Raw genomic sequence first — 13,012 nt, 5'->3', positions numbered from 1 at the left:
CCCACCCTGGATGCTCCAAATCCTTGTCTGCACAACAAGGGCATCTCTAAACTCTCTCCTTCCTGGACAGTCTTCACCCCATCTGTATTAGTTATTGGTTGTTGTGTAACAAACACCACAACCTTAGTGTCTTAAAACAATACCCACTGATTATCTCATAGTTTCTGTGGACAGGAGTCTGGGCATGGCTTCTGTGGGTCCTCTGCTCAGGGTCTCACAAGGCTGCAATCATCGTATCAGCATAGTATCAACACTTTTTTCTAGGGCTTGGGGTCCAAGCTCTTCCAAGGTCCTATGATTGTTGACAAAATTCAGTTCCTTGTGGCTAGAGGGCTGAGGCCCCCATTTTGTTGGGGTTGCCAGCCAGAGGCTGCTCTTATCTCCTAGAGACCCACCCACAGTTCCACGCCACATGACCCCTCACAGGCCCTCTCACGCATGGCAGCTTGCATCTTCAAGGCAAGCAAGAGGAATCTTCTACAGGAGCAACCACGGGAGGGACACCCATCACCTCTGCCACTCCGTACTGGGTAGAAGCAAGCCTCAGTTTCCATGCGCACTTGAGGGGAGGGGCTATGCAAGGGCATGACTCACTCGGGGTCACCTGAGGTCGCCTGTGATACACTATCCCACATTCACAAGTTCCTAAGAGACACCACCTCTACTCTTCACTCAGCCTCTGCTTCCTCTCCCACAGCAGAGACGTGGCTGGTCGCCTGCAACAGAACCTCACAGGCCTCTCTGCCTTAAGACAGAAGCTAGCAGCCAGCCTGGACAGAGGCTTGAGACGGGGGGGGGGGGAGGCTGGACCCCTGTTGTGGCCACTGCACCGTGCATTTACACACTGCTCTGCATGGTTCTCACACACCACATCCAGCTCTCCCAAGCCAAGGTGGATGGACGAGCCGACATCATCCAGACCAGAATGATGGCTTAGAGTAGCCCTTCTGCTGCACGATGGAGGCAGGAGGGAGCTGGGTTCTGACCCCAAACGTGGGATTCTGTCCTCTTCTGATGTAGGTGGGAGAGAATCAAGGCGGGTGGTCAGCCAGTTTCTTTTTCAGGCCTGCATTTCTGACTCTGATCTGGACAGCAGCTGGTGGCACTTTGGCTGGTTGTGGAAGTGGGAAGGGGGTCTTAATGAATTGGAATCAGAGAACTTCTGGATCCTGGTGCTACAGGTAGGATCTGTTAATATTCTAAAAATCTGGCTAATTTGGTAGGGGAGGGGCTTTTTTTCTCCCTAAAAAAAAAAAAAACCCTTCTCAGAGGTGCTCTCTACGCAGAGAAGAGCAGAACTAAACAAAGATCTCCTGGTCCCAAGACTTGACCCTGCTCACAGCCGCCCAATCTGGGAACTGCAGGGTCCCAGTGGGGCAGAGCCAACCCCCTCAGAGAGGGAGGGGCAGAGCTGAGTGTGCTCCTCAAAGCCCAGCACCGGGGTAGGGCTGCTGTTGAACATCCTCTCTCACCCTCCAGGACAAGGTAAGAGCCCTTCTCTCTACCCCTGCTCCGCCTCGCTCGAGGTCATCAGCACTCCACAGCAGCAGTCCCCGCTCCTCACCTCGTCCTCGACCCAAACACAGAACAGGTCCCCTCACTCCTGTGCCCAGTACACATCAATACCTCCGTGGGAACGTCTAGCCTTTCATTCTGTTTGGGCAGAACCTGGGATGGAAGGCGCCACCACCTAGAATGGCAAACCACCCTGGTTCTCCCAAGGCCTCAGTGCTGCTCCAGGAGCCGTGACTGGCACACCTAGGTCGGTCTGTGTCTGGGGGAGTGCCCCCCTCCTCTTCTCAATGCTTCCATGGCTCTCCCTTCTCCATTCTTTCCTCCTAGCCCTCTCCCTTCACTGGATGGGGAAACAAACAAGAAACACTTGTCCGAAATGCTTCGCTCTACTCTCTTCAGTCTGCAGAGTGTTTACTCCCTGCTGATCCACAGGGTCAGAACAGAACATTTTCTCCATGTCTCTCTGAATTAACACACCATCCCCAGAGGGACCTGTCTCTCATGCAAAGGGCAGGGCTATAGCTCTCCAGTCCTGAATGAGGGACAGGTCTCTTGGTCCTGCCTCTGCCCCAGGGGTTGGGGCAATGAGGAGGGAACAGAGGGGGTTCAAATGGTCAGAGGTGCATTGAGCTGCTTGTGGCTAGCTTCTGGGCCCATTTATCTCCACAGCAGCAACTCCAGGCAGGGGAGACACCTCTGCCGAGCACCACGCAAGTGAACAGGCCTCCTTACCCATCCTGACCTCACAGACAATTAATCTGCCACGGCTCCCAGAGGCCACGGGCAGTGACTGAAACGTGCTTGATTACTGATAATTAGGATATTCTTCACTCACCAGCCACACTCACAAAGGCATACCCAGGTGGTGCTTAGTAACTTCCACAGGCACTCCCTGGGCAGAAGACAAGAGGGACAGGGAGCAGAGGTCACCAGGGCTTTGCAGGGTGAGGCCTCAGTCCTTGAGAATAGACCATGAGCTGCATCATGGGCAGGGGACTGCACCAATTGACCCGAACAGGCCACGCTCTCTGGTTAGTCCCTGCCTCTACTCTGGCTCCCTGGTTCTTGCCCTTCACTTTTTGTGTAGCCAGACAGCTTGAGATTGGGTTTTTGTCTCCAAGCCAGGGAGTGGGGCTCTCCCTTATACGATGCTGACCTCCCTCAAGTTCTCAGGGACCCCTAAGCTTGTTGGGGAGCTAGAATTCAGCAAAGGAGAGCAAGGGAATCCATGGGAGAAAGCAAAGATGGTGGGTCAAGCATCAGTTGGAAGAGGAGCCCAGCAAGGGAGGGAGTAATAAAAGGCTACATGAAGGGCCAGGGGAGCTCACAAACCCAATGACCAGGGAGCAGAAGGAGCTCACACACCCAGTGACTGGAGGGCCTGGGAGCTTCATACCCAATGACCAAAGAGCCAGGGGAGCTCACATACTCAATGACTGGGGGGCAGAGGGAGCTCACACACCCAATAATCAGGGGGTTGGAGCTGCAGACATCTAATAACCAACTTCACACCAAGTGGTGCATCCTGTCCTGAGCGGGTGGCAGAGGGGAAGAGTCTGGAAGGGATGCTAGCAGTCCTGGAGCACCCCTTTGGCAGGACAGAAGCCAGTCAGGGGACCCAGGGCATTGTGGAGGCAGGAAGGACAGAGGAGATCAAGCTGGCTGGTTTTGGTACATCCAAGTACAGTGTTGCCTTGTAGAGAAGGACAAGAGCCCCTCCCCTACAACCCTTCATTATCCTGGAGTTCTCACCCTATAAAGAACCAGGAAAATCTATGTGCCCAGAAGCCTAAATCTCAGAGCTGGAAGGAAGCACAGGTTCACACACCCTCCTCTACACTCCATGCTCTGAGTATTCCCTTCTTGGCCTGGTTCAGGCTGCCCGCATCTCTTGCCTCCAATCAGGTCATACTCCACCTTTGTCTTCTAATCCATGAACATGTCCCTCCTTGGTCAAGCCCCCCTCCCCAGTGTGTCTGCATTGCCTGCAGGAAGACCCAGACCCTGTGTGTGGAAGCGAGGTTCTCTGGGGCCTGACCCTGCTCACTTCCCCAGGCTCAATACTTTTTCTAACCATGCTCACCACCTCGCCCCCCACACCTATGCCAGAGTCCAGCCACCCTGAATTATGCCAAATTCCCCTAGAAGTTCCAAGCCCCTCCCAGCCCCCTAGCCTTGGCATAGTTGGGCCCTCTGCTCAAGATGCCTCCCTTGTGTGCCTATGAATTCCTGTTCACTGTGCAAAACTTCCTCTGGGAAGCCTTCCCTGACAACCCCCCGCCCCCCAGCAGACCACGCCCAGAGCCTTGTTTGTGTGCTTAATGGTCATGTTGCCACTGGCTGACATTTATCACCTGCCTCCCTCACCAACTACTGTTGTAAACACAACATGGCAAATCCTCTGCCCCTGTCGTCTACCCAGGCTGCGCTCCTTGTCCTTGGGGAAGTTATGAGGATGAGGTGTTCTTCCTGTGAGCAGCTGTGGGGGCCCAGCAGAGCAAGGCTTGGTGAATCTGTCCCACTTCCTGCCCGCATGGGCAGTGGAAAAATGCCAACTAGGGAGTCTGAGGCCTGGGAGTTCTCCCCAGCTCAGCAGTAACCGGTCTGAGTCCTGCAATCTGTGCAAAAGCCTTCCCCTCCCAGAGACACACTTTCTTCATCTATAAAATGGGTATGCAGCTCCACTCATCAGATCACAAGGATGTGGGCTCTGCAGCTCGCTACAAAAAATGATCCATCAGTGAGTCTTAAAACCTCCACCCCTACTTCTTCCTCCCTCATTCATCTACAAAAGGGGGGACTGCGGCCACTCTTTCATGAACCCAATCACTTGAGCATTTACCATGCATCATGTATTGATGTATTTGATCTTCATGCAACCCCAACAAGGTAAGGATTACCCTGCTGTCTGGTGAGGAAAATGAGCTGGGGTGGCCCTGTTATATCCCAGCACCACCCAGAGAGTAAGGAGCAGGGCTGGGGTGGAAGTGTAGGGCTCAGGAACACTGAGTAAGTGATGGGGCTGGAGCAGGAGCTGGGGCTGGTCTGGTGGGGATACTGCATACCCACTTGGCGCTAGCTCTTTCCCAGCCCTCCCTGCTTACCACCCACCCACCTGGCTGCAGAAAGAAGTGTCCTGGAGTCGGAAGTACCTGGGAGCTGTCCCCGGTTCTGCTGTCCCCATCAAAGGTCCTCTCTGTATAGAAAATCACATGCCAGCAGGAAGGGCAGAACAGCCCCATCCCCGCTGCACAGCCCCATCCCCGCTGCCTGGCAACCTGAGTCAAACACACCATCAGATGAGATGAGCCACAGCGCCCCGGGGGCACACCAGGGAGGAGGGCCAAGAATGCATCCCAGGAGGAGAGGGAGCAGGCTGGAGAGGACCCTGCACTGGGCCCGGCCAGGGAAGTTCTGGGGGAGACAGCAGAGGCCCTGATTGCATGCCTTCATCTCTGCAGTCCCTCTGACCCCTCTAGCCAGCAGTGTCATCTCCAGCCCGGGAGTGTTGTTGGCTTGGCATCATACCCTGAGCCGGTGCTGAACTACAGGACCAGAGTTAGAGCTCCATTGGCCTGAGTGCTCACCCAGCTCAGCAGCCTCTGAGGATATATCAAGAAAGCCAGAGAATGGCTGGAGCTTATCCAACCACAGAGGCTGCTGGCGGCTGACCCCGAACAGAATCAGGGTCTCCAGGGCCCTGATATCTCCAGGCCTGAAGGGAGGATGAGACCAGGAGAAGGGTTACCCCAGAGCATAATGGAGTGTTTGATAAGCAGTCCAGCTCCAGTAGACTCCCACACTGAGACCCTGCTTGCTTCTTAGCGCAATCCCCCTGTCCCCTCACCAGCCTAGGGGAATCAAAGGCCTTTTCCCATCCTCCCCCCATGCTGTGATCCACTGGCTCATCATCAGCAAGGAGCTTGGCACATAATTCCCCAGCAAACATTTATAGCCGACTTCGAGTCTGTAGGGCCTCCGTGTTCTTCTGTCCTCTCTTCCCCACAACAGGGTCTGAACCTGCCTTTAAGCATGAGGTCCAACAGATCACTATGTGTTTCTCATGGGGACCTGGGTTCAAATTCAGTGCTGCCACACTAGCACTCACACTAGTGAGTCCGTGGCCATGACCAGCTCTCCCTGAGCCTCTGTCTCATGACCTGCAAAACAGGGAGAATTCCACATCTATCACAAGATGCTAGGGAGAAAGTGCCCTGTGGAGCCTAGGGCATAGCAGGTGTTCCTAAATGCCACCTGAGGTTAACTGAAGGAAGAACACAGAAACCTGGGGGGGTCAGCTCCATTTCCCAGGAAAGGCAGACTTGTTCTGTACACCTCCCCAACCATCATCCTCTCCAAGCCCGTAGAATGAAGAATCCTTCCTAGGTGTAGATGTGACTGAGATACTCCCCAGCTGAGGACCCTCCACCAGCTCCCCACTTCCCTCAGAAAAAAGTCCCAGCTCATCCCCAGTCTCTGTGCCTTGCCCTCACCTCATCTCCAGCCACAGGGGAAACTGGGTGAGCTAGCTAACCCAATACTCTGGGGAAGCCCCTTTCTCTGGGGAAATCCCACCAAGGCATCATGCCCCTTCACCAACTGTCCGTCCAGGTCCTGGAAGAAAGCTGTGGTCTCTAGCACAGAATGCACACAACTCAAATCTTCCTCTCCCCCTGCCTCATTACCCACAGCACCTGCCGGGGCATCAGGCTGCCAGTCTTCCAGTACATTTCCTGAAAGTAACCTTGGCTTTTAAGGCTCTCTTCTGCCCTTAGGAGCAGGGTATCATCTGTTTTCTCCTGGACCCTGGCCTATCCCTTGGGTACATCCCCACCTGGGAACAGGTGATGCCTGGCCCAGGACACGTGGTTGAGTCACCTGGGCCCCCACTGGTCTTGTTACCAAGAGACGAGGATAAATATGCTTTTTTACTAAAAATAAATCACTTCACTAAAACAACAAAGTATTCACAGCAGTGAACATTTACTTTTTAAAAAGATCTCACTTAGTCTAGGGCAATAGTTATGGAAACAAAAAGGAAAATTGGAAGTTTCAAGCCCTGAGATACAGTAAGGAACTTCTCCTAGGAGTCCATAGGCGTTCCGAATCTTTATCCTCTCCTTCCCTGTCTCATGAAGCAGAGACTCTGCCTGGGGCCCCATTTCCTGGTGCCTGTCTATTTGGCTCTAACCGAAGCTGCCCATCTCAGGGTATGTCTGGTACTTCTCCCTGGCAACCTCCCCCATCTTCTCTACCCTGTGCTGATAAATGGAAAAGGAGGACAGACAAACAGTTGAGAAAATGCCCCACAGTTTTTCCAGCAGTCCACCCTGGATGTCTATGGATTTTGCTGTTTACCCTAATCTTTTCTCACCTTGATCAATGGTTCTGCCCAACAATTTCTCTAAGTGACTTACACTGAGACCAAACAGCCCTGCACATTCAATGGTTCATTCAGTCAGCAACAGTGGCAAACACAGAGGGCGGAGGACGAAGAGACGCTGTAGCCTGGACAGACACAGATGGTACCACTCTCAGGTCTGCCCCAGGCGAGTCTGCAAGGTCAGGGTAACACCTATAAGGGTAAGTATTTGTGGGCTGACTTTAGGGATGTTATAAGTAACAAAAGGATTATGAGGTTATTTTGCTGTATTTTAATGGGATTCATTTTAATGTGGAGGCTGCAAGTGATAAGGATAATGAGATGGTGCCCAGGGTGGGACTATTACATCTGCAGACGCAGAACATATGCCAACAGTCTCATTTTTCTTTCTTGGTTCGTTCTCTTGTCTCTGACCCTCAGCATCGAGGGTTCCAGGCTTGTCTTACACCCAGTACAGGTTAATTCTCATCTTGGGGTCTCATCTGACTCTCTCTCACCTCATGCTCACCTCTCTTAAGAATCAAAGCCAATATTCTGGGCCCATACCCAACACCCAAGGTTCCCCCCATCATTCCAGCCACTGAGGAAGGGAGGGAAAAAACTGGGAGGAGAGAAAACAAGACCAAGAAGCTGAGGCACAGAACAACTTGGTGATTTACCCCAGATCTCCAAGTGAGCTCTGGCGACATCTGGTTTGGGTGTGTTGCTTGCTTCCCACCTCTGGTGGCCTTGCTGCTCTCTCTTATTTCTTTAGAGAAGGTGGTGGGGATGGGGGTACCCTGAGAAGTTCAGCTTTTGTGAGATGAACTGTGGATGGGGCACGACCAAGGCTAAATGCTCTCTTCAGTGTTGCTGGTAAAGATCTCCAGGTTTGAGAAAGCAGCAGGTGTCAGGATGAAGAATCCTGTTTCCAAGCTGCTTCGACTCCCCTCACTTTTAATCTACTGACAGACTATCAGCACCTATCACACAGCGAGGGTAATCTCATCATTTTTAAATGCAGATATTTAATGAGCACAAACCCCTGCAGATGGGAAGAGGGGAAAGGAGCTAAGACCTGGTCCTCTTAGGGGGCTTAAAATTCAGTTAGAGGTTTTGTATCTGAAAAAGCTATTTAAAAATCCAGAATGACTGAGACAACACAGAGGTCATGGGGCAGCATGTGATAGTTTTGTAAAAATGCTCAGAAAGAAACCAAGGCTATGTCATGATGAGTGCCCAGCCCAGCTCCCAGAGAGCGCGTCTGGGAGGTGGCAGGGTGCAGATTTCTGGGATGGGCCTCAGGTACAACGGTCAGGCCAGCAAAGGCCTGTCGTGGGTTATGTGTGGTGTGTGGTGGAATGGCAGCGGTCAGGCTGGGCCAGGCCGGGGCAGGCCTTGGGTGGGGCACGGGGAGCCCTCTGGGCTGTGGGGAGGGGGGGACTGACCACTCCTTAACCTGGAGGAATGAGATGACAGTGGGGGAAAAACCCCTCCTCAGCACTACCAAGCTAGATACCCTCATCCTCCTGCTCCTCACCCCCCCTTTTCTCCAGAGCAGGGAGAAGAACAGACAAAGCTCCCTGGAGAGGGTAGGCCCCTTGCAAGACCTACTCCTGCACTCGGCCCACCAGAGTACCAGCCAGCTGCCTACAGAAGCATCTCCTTCTCTGAAGCCTTAGAAGCCATCTCTGACACCTGCCCACAAAGGTGGGTGGGACGCCCCGCTATGTGCTTTCACAGCAGCTCTTCTTCTCATCGTAGCATGCACAGACCTTTACCGTAATTAGAGCCACAAATGTCTGAACTCCCCAGTGGACCATAGTCCTATGAGGCAGGGATACACTCAAAGACCTGACTAAAAGCATAAATGGATGCTGGAAGGAGGGAGGGAGAGAGGGACGTGGGGGAGGGAGAGAGGGATGAGTGAACAAATGATGAAATGGCCAAAGGCAGCTGTGCACAGAGTCACTGTGTTGCACAACTCTGGGGACGCCATACACATTGTGCGCACTGTGATGGCACCTCCAGCAACACAACTGTCGGGGACAGGACAGGGAGGACGCAGGGCAGAGGGAGATGCTGTCCCGTGGCCTCAGCCTGGGAAAGCAGACGGAACTTGTGGTGGTCCCTCAATCTTCCTGCTTTGGCTGGAGGAGTCTCAGGGAAGGGAGATCAGAAGGGGCCCGAGCACCTGTCCGGCCTATCCACATCCCTAGTCCCCAGGACACACCCAGATGCACTGAGGGAAGCCTAACCCCCCACAGAACACCGTCAGAACTTCGGAGGAAGGCGTGTGTCCCCCAGGCCTCCTCCTCTCCTTCCTCGGACACCAGCTCATGCCTGTCTTCTCTGGATGTCATCAAGTGTCGCCGTTGGGACCAGTGTGCCTCACCCACCACTGCCATCGCACAAGAGCATGGCCAGCAGGCACAGCGACAGCCATCTGAACACCAGCAGGACTGCACAGATTTCCTACTGTAAAGAGTCCCCTCATTCTGGGTCCACAGGCCTCTCCACAATCCCACCCCCTCCCAGGCTGACATAGCCAGCCTGTATTCCATGGTCTCGGGGGCAGCAGTCATTCTGCTGCCAGGAGGGGGGACTTCTCACAGGCTAGAGGTATTCTCTCTAGAGTGGTTCCTTAAGGGCTTCGCACACAAACCAGGTCCTGGTATCTTTGAAGGCTTGATGCCCTCCTGGGATTATCTGTTTCAGGGTGTTCCTATCATTGGGCTCCAGGTCAGGTACTCCTTTTTGGAATCAGCTGTCTTCACCCACTGGCCTAGGGAGATGCCACCACTATACCAGGCACAGGAAACAAGAGAAGCCACATCCCTCCAGCCCCTTCCCCTGGCTTCTATCCAGGGGAGTCAGCTCATATAGGCAGACCCATGCCGCTCTAGATGGCTCTGTCAAGCTCAGCTGGCCCAAGTGTCCCAGGCACAGAACGTGAGGGACCTCTGAGATCACGTAGGGAGGGAGAACCAGCATAGAGGGAGGGCCAGACCTCAGGGGCTCCCTGCACTGCATAGACTGCAGTGACACAAAGGACCAACACACACAAAACTTGTGTGCAGGCAAGACAGAAGCAGTGTCCACGAAGGCAGTTCCCCCATCTCCCCAGGCTCAGTGATGCATATGTCCCCCACCCAGCTCGGGGACCCCAAAAGCCATGTAGAACACAAGGTATATAACCCACTACACACTCAACTGGGAGGAGGCTTCTCAGGGCCCTAGGGCTCCCAGCCAAAAGGGACCAGAGTGTCCAATAGCCAATCCCACCGATGACTTGTGTTCCAAGGGCCCACAAACCCTGCCCCCAAGCCAAATAGCCCAGCATTCCCACCAGGTCACCCAATGTAGCCACAAGTTTGGCCAGAGAGTGGCAATCCTCACCTCAACTCAGGAAGGCTCCCTAGTTCTTCATTTCCCTGATTCAAGGTCATCTTAATTCCCAATGACATGTTAACGATTGGGAACAGGAGATGTGGGTTCCAGCCCCAGAAGTGCTAGCAACTCTCCACAAGTCCTCCCCATCCCTGGGGCTCAGACTTCTAATCTACACATGCAGGATGGGAGCTCTACCTTTGAGGCCTTAAGCTCTCATTTCTGTGATTGAGGAACAAAGAGGGTTGGCGTGGCTCCTCAGGGGCCTCAGCCCATTAAAGATTCTGAGGGAGTCCAGAGTTTTCACTCAAACTCACAAGAGACATTCTCATCAAAGCCCTGGTGCTTTACTGAAGCATGTTCAGTCTTGAAATAAACAAATGTTTCTTGAGAACCTCCCAGGGCCAAGGCCTTTTGAGAGGCACTGGGGAAACATGAAGGAATAAGAGAACCTCAAGCAACCATTTCACAGAGACAGAAACTGAGGCTCAGAGAGGCCTGGAAATCTGCTCAAGGAGACACGGGTAGGAATTCAACTCCCAGGCGACCTGGTCAGACTTCTTGCCCGAGGCTCCAGGCCAGGTAAGATTAGCACTGGGATGTGAAGACTCCTGAAATCCCTTCAGGCATGGGAAACAGGAAGCTCTGAATGTGGACTCTATTACGATCAGAAACGCAGAGTCCAGGACACAGGGCTGTCTGGCTGAGTTGATCTTGTTCTGCAATGCCCAGCCTGACATCCTTCTCTGAACCGTCCATCCCAGGTAATGAGCAGCAACACAGGAGACTGCCGTGTGACCTTCACAACCCACTGGTACCCACACCAGGGTAGCATTGTGCCCTGAGCCTATGAGGTCCTCCTAAGGTTGCCTGTGTCTTGGCCCCTTGTACAGACAGGCACCAAACCAGGTGAACTGGACTGGTCTGCAGAGCTAGAGCTGGGGATTCTGTCCCCAGCGCCCACCTTCCTCCTGAGGTGAGCTAGGCAAGGCCCAGCCGGTCTCTCTGCAGCCCCAGGTGAGAGGCTTCTGGAGGGATGCTCTGAGAACCACTCCTTCCCACAGGTGTCAGAGGGGTCCAAGCTCTTCAATCTGGTCCTCCCACCTTAGGGCCAACCCGGGTTTCAGAGATGCTTTCCCCAGGGAGGCTGCTGGGCGGCAGGGAAGCCGTTCGTTTCCCCCTCCCCCCGCCCCTGGCCGGCTGCCACGGTGACCTCCCCTCCCCCAAGACCGGCGGTGAGCTGGGAGGTGGGGGTGGGAAGACTCCTCTGCCGTCAACGCTCTCAGGAGGGGTGCTGGGAAGCCAGGCAGGGCGTGTCGCCTGGTCCTTTCTCTGCCCAGCGCCAGGCTTCGCCGCCTCTTGGTGCGAGATGCCCTGTACCATCCCCCAAATCTGCCCCGCACCGGGGAACCCTCGGGGTCCTCGCCCAGACCCTAAGCCCGAGAGACGCTCACACACGCTGGCACAGGGCAGCGTCGAGAACCTTCCGGGCCCGGTCGGACGTAGGCCAGGGGAGGTAGGCGCCCCGTTCCCCCACAGCCTGCGCCCGCTCTTTCCACAGGAGACAGGTGTCGGCCTTCCCCCACCGCCCTGGCCTCCGGGGCCTGGACGTGCCCGTCATTAAACATGGGTCCCGGCAGGGTCCGCAGGGAGCCCTCCGGCCAGACGCCGGCCCCGCCTCGTTCTCCGAAGAGGGGCGCCCGTTCTTCCCCGGCCCCCGCCGGCGCCTGGCCACCTGCGCGGTCGCCCGCAGCCGGTGCCGCATTGCGAGCGAGCCGGCGAGCCCGGCGCCTTCACGCCCCGGCCGGCGCGGCTGAGCGAGCCGCCGCCCTCCGGCCTCCCCGCCGCGCGGCGCCGGCCCCGCAGCTCTAGCCCCGCACCCCACCTCCCACCCTCACCCCCACCTCGGGCCCAGCGCCCCCTCCATCCCTCCTCAGGGCCCCACCCCGGCCGGGCTCCACCCGAGCCGGGCCCGGCTCTCCCATCCCCGTGCCTCCCCTCCACCTGGGTTTGGAGGGCCTTTTCCGAGCCGGGGCCGGGGCCCCAACGGGGCGGATGATGTGGCGGCGGGGGTCGACTCGGCGCCAAGCCGAGAGAATAAGCGGGGTACTTACCGCTCTGCTCCCCCAGGAACACCAACTTGAATTTTCTCAGTGGGTTCCCAAAATCTCCCCCTGCGGACATGGTGCTGGCAGCCGGGCGGTGCAGGAGGAGGAGGAGAAGCGAAGGAGCAGGGAGGGAGGAGGAGGGCGAGGGGAGGCGGCCGGCGGTGCGGGAGCCGGAGGGGGAAGGGCTGGCTGCGCGCGTCCCTGACTCCCCAGCTGCGTCCCGGCCCCGGCCTGCGGCTGCGTGTCCGGCGGTGGCGGAGGAGGAGGAGGAGAAGGCTGGGGCTGGGCTGCTGCGGGCGGCGCTCGCTGCGGTGCGAGGGGCGCGCTCTGGACGCCCGAGGCGCGGCGCGGACAGCGAGGCGCGGGCGGAGCGGGGCGCAGGGACGGCGCGCGGGGCGGAGGAGCGCTCTCCCGAGCCGCGCGCCGCTGCCCCCTCCCGTCTCCCTCCTCGGCCGGCGCCTGCGCTCTGCGCGCTCCCCAGCCTCTGATGTCATGCGGGGCCCGCGCCGCTGCGGGGCTGGGGGCGTCCGCCCGCCCACCCGGAACCCGCACTCGGCGGGAGAGAACCGCCTGGCCGGGCCTCCGAGAGACCCCCGGGTCGGGCCGTCTCTCGTTGCCCCTCTAGGTCTGTCTTCCC

The 13,012-nt window shown here is 56.2% G+C and overlaps 1 protein-coding gene across 1 annotated transcript in view; it reads right to left on the bottom strand.

Annotated features, from left to right (window-relative positions):
* Window positions 1-12,762, bottom strand: part of RAB6B (RAB6B, member RAS oncogene family) — a 59,946-nt gene extending 47,184 nt beyond the window's left edge. Inside the window, exon 1 of the mRNA XM_026497054.3 lies at window positions 12,382-12,762. Within this exon, the coding sequence (XP_026352839.1) occupies window positions 12,382-12,451 (70 nt within the window). The 5' untranslated portion in view covers window positions 12,452-12,762. The remainder of the gene's footprint in view (window positions 1-12,381) is intronic.
* Between the last annotated feature and the right edge of the window lie 250 nt (window positions 12,763-13,012).

The sequence above is a fragment of the Ursus arctos genome, unplaced genomic scaffold (assembly GCF_023065955.2).
Source record: "Ursus arctos isolate Adak ecotype North America unplaced genomic scaffold, UrsArc2.0 scaffold_20, whole genome shotgun sequence".
Taxonomy (NCBI): Eukaryota; Metazoa; Chordata; class Mammalia; order Carnivora; family Ursidae; genus Ursus; species Ursus arctos.
The sequence above is the reverse complement of the archived record's forward strand: the minus strand, read 5'-3'. Positions and strand labels throughout refer to the sequence as shown.